This window comes from Abramis brama (assembly GCF_963993115.1).
Source record: "Abramis brama genome assembly, chromosome: 16".
In the NCBI taxonomy this organism is placed as follows: Eukaryota; Metazoa; Chordata; class Actinopteri; order Cypriniformes; family Leuciscidae; genus Abramis; species Abramis brama.
Window position 1 is genome coordinate 36,781,721 of NC_139978.1, and position 19,076 is coordinate 36,800,796.

A 19,076-nucleotide genomic window follows, 5' to 3' on the forward strand; every position below is an offset into this window, starting at 1 on the left:
TTGGAATGAACCGTCCGAATGAATCGGACTGTCCGAAGCTCGAAAGCAGCAGATTGCAGTTGGGGCGATGACATTATCTGACCACTAGAGGCGCCACTGTCATAAATACTTGTGTTTAACATGCATTCATTTTCGCCAGTCTGACTTCAGATTCTGGAAGTTCTCTAATACGAACCGTAAACATAGCAACCCAATTCACATTAATTTACATGTGCATTATGAATTACACACAAACCTTCAATGCATGGATTATTTGGGTGCATGCATGCATGTATATGTAGCCACTTTTGCTGTGAGGACAAAATGATTGGGAAGATTAGTGTCAATAACTACACCACAGTTGGTCTAGCTGAGCTTTAATTGCAAAAAAAAATCGTTTACAGTTTCCCTGTACCATGTTTCACTGGTTCTCAATAGCACGATCACCAATGAATTAAAAGGTAAACAGCAAAAAGGAAATATGTTTATGCATGACATAAGTTACAAATAGTGCTAATTAAACAAAAAAGGCAAACATAGTTATACAAGTGCTTTGATATTTACAGCGTATAAAAATGAACAACAATAACAATAAAAATGAATAGCCTAAAATATACGCACAATAGCATTCAATGCCATAGACTCTTTGGTTGTTCATATTTGGCCCATACATCCTTTACTATTTCCTATGACAATTTGACACAAAAAACTTCATCAGACAGGCCCGTTCACACCAAGGACGATTACTATAGTTTTAAACATTATTCTAAATGTAAAAGAATAGTGAGTCCACAGCACAACTATGACGATAACGACACAGAGCAACGATATATGGTCGGAATGATGAATCACTTTCACATTTATTTCCAGCTGATGACGATAAAAACACTGACGGCCAATCAGAATCCATCCTGCTTTAGAGAGTTTGAGAATTTAAAGTGACAGACGCTCTTATAATAAACAATGATATGGTGTGAACACAGATAGTTATCATTATTGGTGTGAACAGGCCTTAAACCACAGAAATAAAGTGTCTGTGTGCAATGCAAAACTGTTGTATCTGAAGAAATATAACACTGCTTGCATAATTGCACTACTATTATAATCAGATGGAAATGTTGGATCGGAGCGTTTGATGGATCGGACGCAAAGGCTCAGATCTGAGAGGGTTAAAAAGGGCGTGTCGTTCTGAAATCAGGAGGGAATACAGCAAACTGGATTCTGGGTCGTCTGACTTAATACTCACTGGTCAGAGTTTGACATTTTCTTAACTTTTAGTGGCATGACAGGAGTGATTTCTTCAAGTTGTTATGCCGAACCATTCCCAATGCTCTCTGACGCTATAAACTAAAGTAGGAACCTGTAGGTGAATGTATACACTCTTAAAAATAAAGGTGGTTTTCCAAATCCATGGAAACTTTCCATTATACAAAAGATCTTTCGATTCTTAAAGTCCCCCTGTGGTGAAAATCCAGCTTTTAATGTTGTTTATGTGTCTATGTGGTGTTTTTAATATGCTTTAAGACAAACCATGTGTAAATTCATAAGTCGACTCCATTGCTGAGTATTTCCTCCTTAAAACTGCAGTGAACCAAAGACAGTCTCAAAAACACGCTTTGAAATCGCTGGTGTTTCTGACGTCACAAACTACCTTGTAACCAATCAGATCAACGTGTGATCGTCAACCAGTGGATCTCTGAGCTGAGTGAGTGAGTGGAGGCGGGGCTCATTTTCATATTCATAGAACCGTGTATACTAAATGAGGCAAGGGTGTCGATTTACATTCAAGATATTTTAAGACATGAAGAATTTTTTTCTAGGAAAAAAACATTTAAATATGTAAATTTGGTGATCAAAGATGAGTTTTAAGGGATAAAATGACTGACTTTAAAATGTTCTTCACACCATAAAAAAATGAAGAAATGTTCACTGAAAGGTTCTTTGGGGAACCAAAAAATGTTCTTCTATTCGATCCCTTTGGAACCTTCATTTTTAAGAGTGTATAGATAATGTGGTCAAATCCATAATGACTGTAAGGAAAGAGTAACGTTACATTGTCAGCTCAATAACTGTGGAGCGCAGTATGAATATTGTTGCACTTATATTGTACAGTCTGTGCTAAATGTCTCCACTGTTGGTTCCTGCATTATGAAAAGTTTTTGCCTGTAGTTTTATTCAAGTGATTCAATTTCAGTGGAATGTTTGTGGAAAAGATCTGAATGTTACTGTAAACACTCCTTCCGTTCACGGCAGTGGTTTAGTCTCACTTCGTGCTGCCGTAGTGATTTGAGGAATCTGATGTTTCCCGAAGGCTCGTGTGGGAAATCTCCTCGTCTTTATTTGACACACACTTAGTGGTGAAGAGATCCGACACAAAGAACACCTGCGTTGTGAAGGTGAAAAATGATTAAACGGCACGTCTGTGCTGGTTTTATATTCTTTAAAGGGATAGTTCACCCAAAAATGAAAATTAGCCCATGATTTACTCTCCCTGAAGTCATCCTAGGTGTATATGACACTCTTCTTCCAGACGAATACAATCAGAGTTATATTAAAAAATGTCCTGGCTCTTCCAAGCTTTATAATGGCAGTGAATGGGCACCATTTTTTTGAAGTCCATAAAAGTGCATCTGTCCATCATAAAGTCCATCTATCCATCATAAAAGTGCATCTATCATAATAAAAGTGCATCTATCCATCATAAGTGCATCTGTCCATCATAAAGTCCATCTATCCATCATAAAAGTGCATCTGTCCATCATAAAAGTGCATCTAAGTGCATCAAGGCCTTCTGAAGCGATGCGTTCGTGTAAGAAAAATATCCATATTTAAAGTACATTTATGAAGTAAAATAACTAGCTTCTGGCCAAACGAACATACGGATTCCACTGAAGCCTAAAGCGCAACTTATGCGAGTAATGCGACGCACTGCTGATATTTACGCTACGCGATGACACACTACACTACTTCTGACGTCACAAGTTGTGTAAGTTGCGCTTTAGGCGTGAAAAGAATCAGTATGTTCGTTTGGCTGGAAGCTAGAATTTTTACTTTATAAAGTTTTAAATATGGATATTTTTCTTACACAAACGCTTGCTTCAGAAGGCCTTTATTAACCCGCTTATGGAGCACTTATGATGGAGAGATGCACTTTAATGATGGATAGATGCACTTTTATTATGATAGATGCACTTTTATCATATATAGATGCACTTTTATGATGGACAGATGCACTTTTATGATGGACAGATGCACTTTTATTATGATAGATGCACTTTTATGATGGATAGATGCACTTTTATCATGTATAGATGCACTTTTATGATGGATAGATGCACTTTTATGATGGATAGATGCACTTTTATCATGTATAGATGCACTTTTATCATGTATAGATGCACTTTTATGATGGATAGATGCACTTTTATGATGGATAGATGCACTTTTATCATGTATAGATGCACTTTTATGATGGATAGATGCACTTTTATGATGGATAGATGCACTTTTATCATGTATAGATGCACTTTTATCATGTATAGATGCACTTTTATGATGGACAGATGCACTTTTATGGACTTCAAAACAGAAACAGTCATTCACTGCCATTATAAAGCTTGGAAGAGCCAGGACATTTTTTAATATAACTCTGATTGTATTCGTCTGAAAGAAGAGTGTCATATACACCTAGGATGACTTCAGGGAGAGTAAATCATGGGCTGATTAATGGCTGTACGGCACACGTTCTTGAAATCACTTACAGTAAACAGCGCCACGACGGCTCCCTGTATGAGTCCGGTGAGAACGTCACTCCAGTGGTGTTTATAATCCGAGACGCGGGAGAGACCCACATACAGAGAAGCGGCGATGAACGAGACCTGGAGAGTCGGCCGCACCAGTCGAGCCCATCTAACCCTCAGTCTGGACTGCAGATACAGCTTCACAGAGGAAAACATACTGTATATTACCATAAAAAAATCTATACATTTATATATTGACTCAAGGCAAAACAATACTACAAACTAATAGATATTACCATACTACCCCAGATGATTAATCACTGTACATCAAGACAATTGTTCTATATCACAAGTTTTCTGAAGTGTTGTGTTTGAATATGCAAATGAGGCATTATCTAAACAAGTTTATATCTCACATTTATGACTTTTTTTCTCACAATTGCAAGTTTATATCTCGCAATTCTGACTTTTTTCTCGCAATTGCAAGTTTATATCTCACAATTCTGACTTTATAACACGCAATTGTGAGAAACAAAGTCAGAATCGCAATTACCTTTTTTATGTTTTATTCTGTGGCGGAAACAAGCTTCCAAAGAAAAAACTGTAAACAGACCAAACTTTTAGGAGTAGAATGTTGTATATATATCAGGCGAACAATATATGAACAAACCTTCAGAATATAGATATGAATAAAACTGTAAAGTTTGGTGTGTGTAAAACTGAAGAAGTGATTTCTGACTCAAACTCACCGCCTTTAAAGACTGAAATCTACAGACAAGCGTAATGAGATAAAGACTTAAATGTGTATTTTGGATGTTTTCTTTTCACTGGTCTAAAAGAAGATGTTATGTAAGCGTTTGGCCTGTAGTGTCTCACCTTAAATTTGATGTAATATTCTCATAAGAACACACTTACAGCGAGGAACAGCATACAGTACATGGAGAACGATGAGTGACCAGAATAAAAGGAAAGCCTGTAAGTAGAAGATTGTACATCATTATTAGTAGATTGCATTGTTTTATAGCCTAAATCAAACAATGCACTTGATAAAACAAAGTCCTATTGCATGAGGACATCAGAACTGCTCAGTGTTTCGCTCACCGGCCTTCATTGGTGACGTGTGGATCTCCAGTGCAGGTGAAGTTCTCGATATACCCCGATCTGCAGTCGACGAGGCTCCAGTGCGGTTTGCAGACGGTCAGGAAGTGAGGTCTCAGGCGGCCGATGGTGTATTTGGCGATGTCGGTCAGCGACTGGCTCAGCGCCGCTCCGAACACGAAGGATCCCACGGCCTTGTACACACACACTATATATTCATAACGTAAAGAAGCCCTGGACCTCAGATAGATCGAAAAACACTCGCCGAAGACGATCTGTGTGAAGAGAACAAGCGTGGAATAAAAATTAAATTTACTTTATATCTCACAATTCAGACTTTATAACTCGAAATTGCCATCTCTGTAATTGTGAGATTTAAACACAGTTTTAAGGGGAAAGAAAACCTGAATTGTGAGATAAAAGATAAAAGCAAGCTTCCATACACATGACTCTAATTGAGCACGTTAATTGTTATTGTATGAAGTTTATTGATGTGGCAAATGAAGCACTACTGGTTAAGAAAGCAAGGCTTACCAGCAGCAGAGCGAATGGAATCATTATTCCCATCAGTAACTGGTAAGATATGGTGTCTTCTTTAAAAGGGTACTTGATGGTGTCGTCGCTGCAAAAAAAGCCTCTTTTGAATGGCGTGTGCCGAATATTCAAGATCGCGAACGGAAGTCCAGCTGCAAAAGAAGAACGTCTCACATTTACATTTACCTAGCAACACAATAGCAACCACCAAGAACACCCTAGCAACTACCTAGCAATGCCCTAGCAACCACCCAGAATACCCTAGCAACCGCCCAGAATACCCTAGCAACACCATAGCAACCACCTAGAACACCCTAGCAACCACCCAGAATACCCTAGCAACACCATAGCAACCACCCAGAACACCCTAGCAACTACCTAGCAACCACCCAGAATACCCTAGCAACTGCCTAGCAACTCCCTAGCAACCACCCATAATACCTTGGAATCCGCCCAGAACACCATAGCAACCGCCTAGTAAACCGCGCCAAATTTTGCGACTACAAGCACCACTCACATTTTCTTCAAGAAATGTACATTCTAGTTTTTGATATTGTTTCACTAGTGTGTTCAGGACACTATAGTTCATCTATGTAAGTGAGGAGAGCAAAATAAAGTAAACTGTGACATATTATACCCACATATTCTTCATACAGTGACTACCAGTGACTACATTATCCACACTTTGAGCTGATCATGTTTTGCTGAAGTGTTTCTTCTTTAATTGCTAATGCTCTTTTTACACACAGACTGAACACAATGAAGCATTGCTTGGTGATTGGTTGAGCTAAACTGGTATTATCTAATTGTGTAGTTAAATTTAACAGCTGACAGATATTCAACATAATTCATGTGTGAGACAGTCTAACAGAAGGACGGACAAAACCAGTCAAATATCAACTGATTTCTGCTCATATTTTATTACCATTTTCTAAACTATAGCGAATAAACTGATAATGTGAGAAATGTTGAAGATGTCTGAATAAATGTTGGTTTGACTGTATATCACCGTTCCAGCGAAAACATAGAAGAAATAATCAAACTAACAGACACACTGTTAAATGTTTCTTCACTGGTGGATTTTATTTTATGTTAGACGTACATGTACACAGTAAAAAAAACGTTGGGTTACGCATTTGGGTCATTATGTTGGGTTATTTTCATTTTCCAAAAATGTTGGGTCATTTTAAACATCGTTGGGTGTTTTTCCTATAAATGGAGAGGAACAGAGAGTGTTTCAGTGCATATTCACCATTATGCTTGATAATCAAATAACTTAACATGATATAAATAATAGGGCTGGGACGGTTACCGCATTACCGCAATACCGCGGTCACGTGACGCCTACCGCGGTCTGAGCTCGTCACCGTCATCACCGCAAAAAAAAAATAATAATAAAAAATAAAAATAAAAAAAATAAATAAACACTGGCCTTCACATGTGTTCACGTTGTGTTTAATGACATGGATTCATTGATTCTAATGACATGGATTGTGTCTAATAACATTGTGTCTTACATGGATTCAAGGTTTTCTAAACAAAACTTATCAAAAGATGGAGCAAATCCGACCTTTCGCAAGTTCGCAAGTTGTTTCATGACACATAATAACATTCCATTCGTAGGCTATTGACTATAACCCCTTATTTACACTCTGTGGCGCGTTACGGCTGCGACGCGGCTACCGGAGCTGATCGCGCTCACTCTGTGTTTACAACAGCCACGACGCGGCGCGTTTCAGAAGCGTCTCTCCGCGCCGCTTCGCTAAAGATAGGCACCTAGTCTATTTTCGACGGACGCCGCGTCCAAGCCGCACCGTAAATAAATAAAAAAGTAAAAGCAGGACCTGCACGTGCTTATTTAACACAATTCTCTCACGTGAAGACCGCATTTGTCAACCCTCGCGGAGTCGCGGCAAGTGCACACTCACAGCACCAGAGAGTAATCTTGACGGCACTTGCAAGAAAATGGATAAGTAGGCTACATAATCAAATTCACAAATATTACACCATTTAAACATTATTAAAAATACATAGGCTATGAGTTACTAAAACAATATTTGTCAAAGAATACACTTGTTCACAGTTTGAACGTTCTTGTTTCCATTTGTTTAATTTCAAGATCTGAGATGAATTATCCATTGTTGTTTTTACAGCTACAAAGCTGGAGCACTAAACCATATTCAAAGTCACATTGCATGCTTTTAACATTAAATAAAGCACATAAACACTACCTGAGATTATCATTGACACACTTTGTTTGTTGTTCCAGCCGCAACGTCGCAGAAAAAAAAAAACTGGGGGAGGGTGGGGAGGGGGGTTGAGGTTTAAAGCGGTTTATCGCAATACCGCGGGAATTTCTTGCTTTTCAACCGCGGTAAGAAAAAATCCATACTGTCCCAGCCCTAATAAATAAAGCGTTCAACAATAGAGCACAGTAAAAACGTTGGGTTATTTTTTTTAAACCCAACCACTGGGTTACACATTTGGGTCATTACGTTGGCTTATTTTCCAAAAATGCTGGGTAATTTTAAACATTGTTGGGTAATTTTTCCTTATATATAATTAGAGAGTAACAGAGTGTTTCAGTGCAGATTCAGCTTGATAATCAAATTACTCCACATGATTCAACAGTAGAGGTTAAACAAAGGCTCTGTATTCTGTCTCGCCAGACTATAGACTTATTATTCTAGCATTCGTATACATCCAATCCAGGCCATTCACTTTCATTGGGAATCACAGTCTCTTACCCACAAACATTCTATGCATTTCTATTCAAGATCTAATAATGCATATAACATTGAGCTAATAGGGAAGTGGCTGTAAGCTAACCACAAACCCAGTCACGAGTCGCACGGGTTTATCTGTGGCAATAGCCAACAATATTGTATGGGTCCCAGGGACCCAGTATGGGTCAAAATTATGGATTTTTCTTTTATGCCAAAAATCATTAGGATATTAAGTAAAGATCATGATCCATGAAGATATTTAGTAAATTTCCTACTGTAAATATATCCAAAAATAATTTTTTTGAGTGAATGAAGCAACATCAAGGACTTCATTTGGACAACTTTAAAGGCGATTTTCTCAATATTTAGATTTTTTTGAACCCTCAGATTCCAGATTATCAATAGTTGTATCTTGGCAACTATATTGTCCTATCATAACAAATCATTCATAAATGGAAAGCTTATTTATTCAGCTTTCAGATGATATATAAATGTCAATTAAAAAAACTAAAAAAAAACTGGTTTTGTGGTCCAGGGTCACATATGTTCTAAAACATTTAGCAAACGTTTCCATTATGTTATTAAAACGTTACTTCTAAATGTTCAAAACGTCCCAAAAAAAAAGCCTCTCACCAAAAACTGTTTTGGTGATGCGAACGTTACATTGTATCATTCTTCAAACATTATGCGAACGTTACTTTTAAATGTTCTCTGAACGTTCTGAAACAAGTAGTAACATTTAGAAAATGTACGACTGTCCAACTAAAACGTTTAAGACAAAAACGTTTCATGAACGATGTATAAATAATGTTTTTGAGCTAATGTTTTGAGAATATTATTAAGACCAGATAACTTTGAAAGAACGTTATACTAACGTTACTGGAAGAACGTTTGTTCTTAACGTTGTTTCTTTTCCAGAACGTTAGCTAAAATATTACTGTGCTTTTACTAAACATGTGTGAATGTAAACGCAACTTATGGTAACACTTTATTTTACAGTGTCCCTTTGTTACATGTACTTAGTAATAACAGTAAATTATGCATCGTTACATGCAACTAACCCTCAACCAAATCCTAGTCCTGCCCTAACCCTATAGTAAGTACATGTAGTTAATTATTATTACTCAGTACTTAAATATATAATTACGCTGTAACAATGACACCTTAAAGTAAAGTGTAACCCAACTTATCTGTGAGCACTTACTCTTATCTCACCTCATAAAATAACTATATCTCTAAACTTCTGCACTTTATAATTATTTTGCACTTTGCACTTTATATTATATAAGTATAATAATGATATTTTGTATTTCATCACATATGTTAGTGTAAATGTAATCTGTGGAGGGACGTATGTATATGTTGAGTATGAATATGTTTGTAACGCTTCTTCACTGATATTCATTGTGCGGAGCTGCAACATTGTAGCGGTTTCGCGGCTGTGAAACATTGTTACATTCAACAGATCTATAGGAATCTGAAACAATGCATTAAATAACGCCGATCAAATGAAGAAAATAATCAGCTAAGGCAAATTAAAGAGGCAAATGGAGGCCAGAGGAGTGTGTGTGTGTGTGTGTGTGTGTGAGAACTCTTACCGAGCAGCAGACAGCTGACGTCCACACTAATGCTCCAGAATCCTTTAGTCTCGAACATTCTCAGTTCCGCAAAAACACTGGAGTCTTTGAAGAACTTACAGTTGAACATTTATCTTCATCAGATAAAACAATGAAAGATGTGCGACGCTATTTAACTTATTAACAGGAACACATCAGTTAAGCTGTAGATAATCTGATCATCGAGCGAGAGAGAAACACCCGGCTGAGTTTTCCGTTCCCGTCGTTATTAACGAGCGTGGATCTAGTGAGTTTTATGGCAGAGTTCCGATGTTTGTCGCCGTTACCTCTCCGGTTACTTCATATCGCATGATGATGAGGTCAATCCCTCTATCTGTCAATCATCTACAAGCTCCGCCCACCGCTTCCTCTTCCTCAGTCTCTCACTGAGAAGAGCTTCTATTCTGCATACTCATTCACTTTCATTACACTCAAAATACTGTTTAAAGTATGAAGTGATATATGTATTTATACGGAGCTGCGACATTGTAACGAGTTTGCGGGACAGTGAAACATTTGTTACATTCATCAGGTGAGAATCCCCTACAGTAAAATAAAAAAAACATCAGATACTAAGACAAGTTAAATAGCCAAACAGAGGTCACATATATACGCATTTTAATGGAACACACACTCAGTGTTGTTCTGCAGGACTCTCTCTCTCTCACACACACACACACACTCAGTGTTGTTCTGCAGGACTCACACACACACACACACACACACACACTCAGTGTTGTTCTGCAGGACTCTCTCTCTCACACACACACACACACACACACACACACACACACACACACACAGTGTTGTTCTGCAGGACTCTCTCTCACACACACACACACACACACACACACTCAGTGTTGTTCTGCAGGACTCTCTCTCTCACACATACACACACACACACACAGTGTTGTTCTGCAGGACTCGGACTCACACACACACACACACACACACACACTCAGTGTTGTTCTGCAGGACTCACACACACACACACACACACACACACACACACACACACACACACAGTGTTGTTCTGCAGGACTCTCTCTCACACACACACACACAGTGTTGTTCTGCAGGACTCTCTCTCTCACACATACACACACACACAGTGTTGTTCTGCAGGACTCAGACTCACACACACACACTCAGTGTTGTTCTGCAGGACTCTCACACACACACACACACACACACACACACACTCAGTGTTGTTCTGCAGGACTCTCTCACACACACACACACACAGTGTTGTTCTGCAGGACTCTCTCTCACACACACACACACACACTCAGTGTTGTTCTGCAGGACTCGGACTCACACACACACACTCACACTCAGTGTTGTTCTGCAGGACTCGGACTCACACACACACACACACACTCACACTCAGTGTTGTTCTGCAGGACTCGGACTCACACACACACACACAGTTGTTCTGCGGGACTCTCTCACTCTCTCACACACACACACACACACACACAGAGTTGTTCTGCAGGACTCTCTCTCTCACACACACACACACACACAGTTGTTCTGCAGGACTCTCTCACACACACATACACACTCAGTGTTGTTCTGCAGGACTCGGACACACACACACACTCAGTGTTGTTCTGCAGGACTCGGACTCACACACACACACACACACACAGTTGTTCTGCAGGACTCTCTCTCTCACACACACACTCACACTCAGTGTTGTTCTGCAGGACTCGGACACACACACACACAGTTGTTCTGCAGGACTCACACACACATATTTATTTAATATTTTTTATACTTTATTTTTCTCAGTATTTACTGGAACACACTGACGGGAGGAACACAGTGATGTGAAGAGGGAATGTCAGCACTCCTCATGTTAATGCTACACGTTTATAATTAATACACAGAACATAAAGACTTTTCAGAATGCATGAAAACAGATTATAAACAATCAAAACAAAGACTTGAACTGGCCATCCGTGACACTGCGAACACAACCTGTGGTATAAAACAAATCTCCAGTGTCTAAAGAACAGGCTTATTTTATTCCCAAACATTCAGCCGGAAACAGACATCCGATGCTTGTATATGATGTGCGTTTGCACATGTGAATCCCAGACGGAGCACGTGATGATGATGATGATGATGGCCTCACGATCCGATCATGTCATAGACGTAGATGTGATAGTCATCGTCGAACTTGATGAAGTAAACGGAGGGTTTGGCCTGAACCTGCTGGATGATCGTTCCCATTCTCTGCGTTCCCTCTTTGTTCTGACACTCCACCTGCTTCCCGACCAGCGATTCGCTGACCTCTCCCGGCTCCCGGCTCTCCACCGGATCCTCTGGCGGAGGGAAACACGGAGCAAAGCTTTAATAACCAGCCGAATCATTCATACCCAGTTTCATGACTTACGCTTATAAAAAAACATCAAATATGTTGCAATAACTGATACAGTGCTCTTCTTCATGGAATGTGAATCTGATATCATATAAAACATTTATTGAAATAAAAATAACATACATTTCATTTAAATAAATAAATAAAAATGATGGAAGATAAAGTCAGGTGATGTTACAGGTTTATGAGTCCTGAACGCCTCAGAGAATAATCTCAGCAGTGCTAGGGTGCTGTTTTTAAGATGTTTACTGGATTTGTGTGATTAAATACTGCTGTTATTAACACTATTAGACAGTCCGAATGGCTCTCGAGTGTGTCTTCCCTAAGCTCGAGAAAACAACTGATTCTGTTGAAGAAAACCGTCAGAGATTTCGTAATGGGAAGCGGTTGCCAGCGCACACAGGGGATTTCTCAACGACGGGTTAGATCCTCTTTGGCCAAACAGGGATTTGTTTTATTTGAATAATTTCAGGAATTTGTTTTATTTTATTTCTACTTTTTATTTTTTTTAAAAGGTATAAGATGTTATACAGTTAAAATGGTACATGCTATTTGACTGTAAACTGAAGGATGAATTCAGTAGAGACTTTAAGAGCTTAGATGAATCATTATGGGTCTTAATTCATTTTTTGCTGTTTTTTTTAGTCAGACAACCATTGTGTTGTGAACCTAAAGGGTCTATAAAGGGGGTGATTTTCCATCCATCTTTGGTTATTATAAAAAGAATTGGAAATCAAAGTTTTATAAAAACTAGTGAAGGCCTATATATCCTGGTATTCATGATTATAGACATTGTCTGTATTGAGTATTTGCGGGTCTAGCCCATGCTAGGAGTACAGCGACAGTGCTGGCTTATTTAGCCCGGCTTCCAGAGAACAAATATGTACTTGTTTTGTAATCAGTGTTGTTGATGATTATACCAAATTAGTAAGATGTAAAGACAGCTATGTCCAAAGGTTCTGGAAATCAATAATGTACAATGTATCCCACATGTTGTTGATATTAAGTCATTGAAGGAAAAAGATATTGTCTGTTTTATCAAAATGATATCCGGTCGAGGAGGATAGGAGACTAAAGCCCGGGAAACACCAACCCGACGCCAAAGAACGTGTGCCAACACACCAACAGTGCGGAACACACCGGGAAAACTGTCGTTGCTTGGTGTCTCTAAGAAAGCTGACCGAAGGAAAGCTGAGGAAAGAAAACATCAACGCCCGGTTGTGAGTGGAAGGTGGGAGAGCCTCTGAATGGGGATATACAGTGAGGAAAATAAGTATTTGAACACCCTGCTATTTTGCAAGTTCTCCCACTTAGAAATCATGGAGGGGTCTGAAATTGTCATCGTAGGTGCATGTCCACTGTGAGAGACATAATCTAAAAAAGAAATATCCAGAAATCACAATGTATGATTTTTTAACTATTTCTTTGTATGATACAGCTGCAAATAAGTATTTGAACACCTGTCTATCAGCTAGAATTCTGACCCTCAAAGACCTGTTAGTCTGCCTTTAAAATGTCCACCTCCACTCCATTTATTATCCTAAATTAGATGCACCTGTTTGAGGTCGTTAGCTGCATAAAGACACCTGTCCACCCCATACAATCAGTAAGAATCCAACTACTAACATGGCCAAGACCAAAGAGCTGTCCAAAGACACTAGAGACAAAATTGTACACCTCCACAAGGCTGGAAAGGGCTACTGGGAAATTGCCAAGCAGCTTGGTGAAAAAAGGTCCACTGTTGGAGCAATCATTAGAAAATGGAAGAAGCTAAACATGACTGGGGCTGAAGAAGCTCCCTCGGACTGGGGCTCCATGCAAGATCTCACCTCGTGGGGTCTCAATGATCCTAAGAAAGGTGAGAAATCAGCCCAGAACTACACGGGAGGAGCTGGTCAATGACCTGAAAAGAGCTGGGACCACCGTTTCCAAGGTTACTGTTGGTAATACACTAAGACGTCATGGTTTGAAATCATGCATGGCACGGAAGGTTCCCCTGTCATGTCAATCATGTCAAGGCCCGTCTTAAAGGGATACTTCAGGATTTAGCATTAAGCTTTGTATTAGTAGAAAACCTATAGTATTTTCGAATTACCATGCTTTCCACCCTCATGTCCCCCTGAGACGAGAGATTTATGTATTTTTTGTCTGGAAAAAATCCTCAGATGATGCAAAAATCGTCATTTTGCGTCATCGGAGGATTTTCTGGCCAGAGGCTAAAGACTCCAGCCAGTAGGAGGAGCTGTTCCGCATGTTTTCAACCCGCCCATAGAGGGTGGGATCTCACTCACAGAATGTACACACAGTGTCAGCTTTGGAAGCTAAGCTAGCAGGCTCTTGTTCTGTGGAGAAAACTGAGTAGTAGGAGAAAGCTGATTAGTAGGGGTTACCATCCTCCTTTTCCCGGACTTGTCCGGCGGGCGAGATCGTTCAAAATGTCCGGGATTCAGCTTTTGCGTTCTGCGGTCGCCATTCATTGTTTACATGCACACCTTTTGTTTCAATCTAGCTGAATTCATTCCGATTGGTGAGTCTGAATGTAGTGTTTACATGAACGCTAAACAAGTGATTGGTTGATGTGCGTTTTACCATTGCTAAGAAAATTCCCGCTCCTCCGTGAGAGATGCGAGACCCGGCCCGTTCTCCCGCGGCCGTCAGCCTCGTCCTGCTCGCCACAGTAAACATAATGAATGGCGACTGTAGAACGCAAAAGCCAAATCCCGGACATTTTGGGCTATCTCGAAATCACGGGCAAACTCGTCACGAAGACTCACTAAGTTAGTAGCCTAACTTTCTTGTTGTTTTCAACTGCGCTCTCTAACTGGTAGGCGTGGCCTCCTAGGGCAGCAAAGCAAGTGCATTCTGGGAGTTGTTGTCTTTCATCCACATAAGCCAAAAATACATTTTCTGGCTTTTCTCAGGCTAGAAAGCTCCGAATTCAAAAATTTCTTACATTTCTTCTACATAAATGACCTATTTTAAATACACATTCATCTTTCCAGAGGTGAAGTATCCCTTTAAGTTTGCCAATGACCATTTGGATGATCCAGAGGAGTCATGGGAGAAAGTCATGTGGTCAGATGAGACCAAAATAGAACTTTTTGGTCATAATTCCACTAAACGTGTTTGGAGGAAGAAGAATGATGAGTACCATCCCAAGAACACCATCCCTACTGTGAAGCATGGGGGTGGTAGCATCATGCTTTGGGGGTGTTTTTCTGCACATGGGACAGGGCGACTGCACTGTATTAAGGAGAGGATGACCGGGGCCATGTATTGCGAGATTTTGGGGAACAACCTCCTTCCCTCAGTTAGAGCATTGAAGATGGGTCGAGGCTGGGTCTTCCAACATGACAATGACCCGAAGCACACAGCCAGGATAACCAAGGAGTGGCTCTGTAAGAAGTATATCAAGGTTCTGGCGTGGCCTAGCCAGTCTCCAGACCTAAACCCAATAGAGAATCTTTGGAGGGAGCTCAAACTCCGTGTTTCTCAGCGACAGCCCAGAAACCTGACTGATCTAGAGAAGATCTGTGTGGAGGAGTGGGCCAAAATCCCTCCTGCAGTGTGTGCAAACCTGGTGAAAAACTACAGGAAACGTTTGACCTCTGTAATTGCAAACAAAGGCTACTGTACCAAATATTAACATTGATTTTCTCAGGTGTTCAAATACTTATTTGCAGCTGTATCATACAAATAAATAGTTAAAAAATCATACATTGTGATTTCTGGACTTTTTTTTTTAGATTATGTCTCTCACAGTGGACATGCACCTACGATGACAATTTCAGACCCCTCCATGATTTCTAAGTGGGAGAACTTGCAAAATAGCAGGGTGTTCAAATACTTATTTTCCTTAGTATATATATATATATCCTTCTGAATGATTATTAAAGGGTTAGTTCACCCAAAAATGAAAGTTCTGTCAGTAATTACTCTCCCTCATGTTGTTCCAGACCTGTAAGACTTTCGTTCATCTTCGGGACACAAATGAAGATATTTCTGATTGAATCTGAGAGCTGGCTCACTCCTCCATAGGCTTCTCTGTTATTGAAACTCGCCGGCCCAGAAAGTCAGTGAAGACATCGTTTAAAATAGTCCGAGTGGCTACAGTGGCTCAACCTTAAGTTTATCAAGTGACGAGAATACTTTTTGTGCGCAAAAAACCCCAAAATAATGACTTTATTCAACTCTTCATGTTGTTCTGTGTGCCTCTGAGTGAGTTCACGTAGTGTAACAGCGCAGCATCAGAACGCAGGCTCACTATTGGCCAGCATCACACACATGACCAGCGTCGGCCAATAGTGAGCCTGCGTTCTGACGCTGATTGCTACGTTCTGATTGTCCCAGTCTCTCCTCACCTGACTCTGGAAGAATCCGGAGGTCTCCGTCTTTATAATCCTGCATCAGCTGGTACATGTACAGCATGGGGTCTTTCTCGTAGGTGATGAAGAACCAGGCAGGCATGCTGGGAGCTCTGGCCAGAACCAGACCCCTCCACTCGTCCTTGGACCCGGCGTCGGTCTCGAACAGGTGCACCACGGGCCGCCCCAGGAGCCGGTCCGCCAGACGGGTGTCACTGACCCGGAACGAGGCGATCTCCCCGGGCAGAACCTCCAGGTCCTGGACCCGCGGGTCTCGGAAGATCTCCAGGCCGTACACGCAGTCCACGTCGTCGTACTTGATGAGGTAGAGGGAGGAGTTGACCGGCATCTGGACCAGAACCGTCCCGGTCCAGCGAGACTCCGGGCCGGACACGTCCTCCTTCCAGCGGTGCCGGATCCGACAGCCCACCACACTTCCAGCGGGACACGAGGCCGGGCCCACGGGGTGTGTGTGTTTGTGCCTGTTAATGCACACGTGTGACACACCATATGACAGGAGCGAGTTCTCACTCTCTCACACACACACACACACACACACACACACACTGACTGACACACACTCACTCACTCTCACTCACACATGCTCGCTCGCTCACTCACACACTCAACTTACACTCACTTTCACTCACTCACTCACACACTCACACACTCAACTTACACTCACTTTCACTCACTCACTCACACACTCAACTTACGCTCACTCTCACTCACACACTCAACTTACACTCACTTTCACTCACTCACTCACACACTCACACACTCAACTTACACTCACTTTCACTCACTCACTCACACACTCAACTTACGCTCACTCTCACTCACACACTCAACTTACACTCACTTTCACTCACTCACTCACACACTCAACTTACACTCACTTTCACTCAATCACTCACACACTCAACTTACGCTCACTCTCACTCACTCACTCAACTTACACTCACTTTCACTCACTCAACTTACACTCACTCTCACTCACTCACTCGCTCGCTCACACTCACCTTACACTCACTTTCACTCACTCACTCACTCACACACTCAACTTACACTCACTTTCACTCACTCACTCACACACTCATGCTCGCTCGCTCACTCACTCACACACTCAACTCACGCTCACTTACTCACTCACACACACTCAACTCACTCACTCGCTCATGCTCGCTCGCTCACTCACTCGCTCATGCTCGCTCGCTCACTCACTCACACACACACACTCACACTCTCTCACTCACTCACACACTCAACTCACTCGCACTCTCTCACACACTCAACTCACTCGCTCGCTCACTCACACACTCACTCACACACACAACTCACTCACGCTCACTTACTCGCTCATGCTCGCTCTCTCACTCTCTGTCACTCTCTCACTCACTCACACTCTCTCACTCTCTGTCACTCTCTCATACACACTCACACTCACACTCACACTCACTCACACTCACTCACTCAAGGCTTCTTGATTATTACACTCACTTGTGCGAGCTCTTCCTCTTCATCACGGAACGGTTGCCCGACTCTCCAACTGAGCAGAACAAAGCAATCACCAAATCTGGTCGCGCGTTTATTTTGCACACTATTGAGGCGCCGCCTGACCTGCAGTGTGTTTAGAACGGCTCCGGTACGAACACTCCATCCGATCCAATCAAACCAGGCGCTGATGATCCTGTCCGGGGAAACCAGAGACACTTCACCATGAGATCCATTCGGTGAAGTTAGTTAATGCATCAACTGAGCAAGTCTGCAGTGTACAGCATCAACAAACTATCGCATTTGTTACAGTATTTATTAATCTTTGTTAAAGTTAGTACAAAAAAAATACAGTTGTTCATTGTTAGTTCATGTCAGCTCAGATCCATTCAATCAGGGATTTTCAAACCGGAGTCCAGGGAAGTTTAGAGGAAAAACATGCCATAATTATTTATTTTTTTAAATAAATGAATACATTTGGTTAAAATAATAAATAAAAAAATATACTGAGATAAAAATAATATACATTTTATTTAAATATATAAATAAATATTTATTAAAAAATAAATACAAAATTATATATATATATATATATATATATATATTATAAAAATAAATAATTAATCTAACAGTAGGAAAAATAATAATAACATAATAGAAACTAAATATTTTCAGCTTTATTTTACACAAATTTATGTCTTTTTCCCCAAAGTATAAAATGGGTCTTTATAAATTTCATGTCAGTTTAGATCCATTAAATCAGGGATTTTCAAACAAGGGAAGTTTAGAGAAAAACATTTTTTTTTTTAAATAAAAAATCTGATTAGTACGTAATAGAAACAATAGTTTCACATTTATTTTACACATATTAATAATGTTAATTTTTCACAGAGCAAATAGGGTCTTTATATATTTTAAATTTACATTTTAGAATGATAGTCTCTCGCATGAGACTGATCATATTTTTCTCTATTGAAAAGCCTAGCTTTAAATAACATTTAACAGAATTATTTTTTATTGTTAGTTCATGTTAACTAAAGAAGTCAACTAATGTTAACAAATGCAACCCTATTGTGTAACCCTTATCAAGAAATCTAGTGAGCTCCCTACCTAGACAGCACTTTCGAGCATGCACTACA

General features: G+C 40.3%; 2 protein-coding genes across 2 annotated transcripts in view; both read right to left on the minus strand.

Moving 5' to 3' along the window:
- Positions 1-340: 340 nt before the first annotated feature.
- Positions 341-10,042, minus strand: plpp1b (phospholipid phosphatase 1b). The gene is made up of 6 exons (XM_084086706.1): positions 9,676-10,042; positions 5,352-5,503; positions 4,821-5,092; positions 4,635-4,692; positions 3,741-3,917; positions 341-2,362 (listed from the first exon to the last, which is right to left on the minus strand). Exons 1-6 carry the CDS (start codon positions 9,782-9,784, stop codon positions 2,243-2,245), a joined length of 888 nt encoding a protein of 295 aa, XP_083942832.1. The 5' UTR covers positions 9,785-10,042; the 3' UTR covers positions 341-2,242.
- A 1,410-nt stretch (positions 10,043-11,452) lies between these two features.
- Positions 11,453-19,076, minus strand: part of spinb (spindlin b) — an 8,047-nt gene continuing 423 nt past the window's right edge. Inside the window, exons 2-5 of the mRNA XM_084086709.1 lie at positions 18,064-18,133; positions 17,944-17,992; positions 16,441-16,925; positions 11,453-12,023 (exon numbers count right to left, since the gene is read on the minus strand). Of these exons, the coding sequence (XP_083942835.1) occupies positions 11,830-12,023; positions 16,441-16,925; positions 17,944-17,992; positions 18,064-18,103 (768 nt within the window). The 5' untranslated portion in view covers positions 18,104-18,133 and the 3' untranslated portion in view covers positions 11,453-11,829. The remainder of the gene's footprint in view (positions 12,024-16,440; positions 16,926-17,943; positions 17,993-18,063; positions 18,134-19,076) is intronic.

Excerpts from the sequence above, each read along its gene's own strand:
- plpp1b (XM_084086706.1), bottom strand. The coding sequence starts at position 9,784 with ATGTTCAACTGTAAGTTCTTCAAAGACTCCAGTGTTTTTGCGGAACTG. Across the intron at positions 5,504-9,675 it reads CGTCAGCTGTCTGCTGCTCG|CTGGACTTCCGTTCGCGATC; the intron begins GTAAGAGTTCTC and ends CTTCTTTTGCAG. Across the intron at positions 3,918-4,634 it reads ACTGTATGCTGTTCCTCGCT|CTGTATCTGCAGTCCAGACT; the intron begins GTAAGTGTGTTC and ends TCCTCTGTGAAG.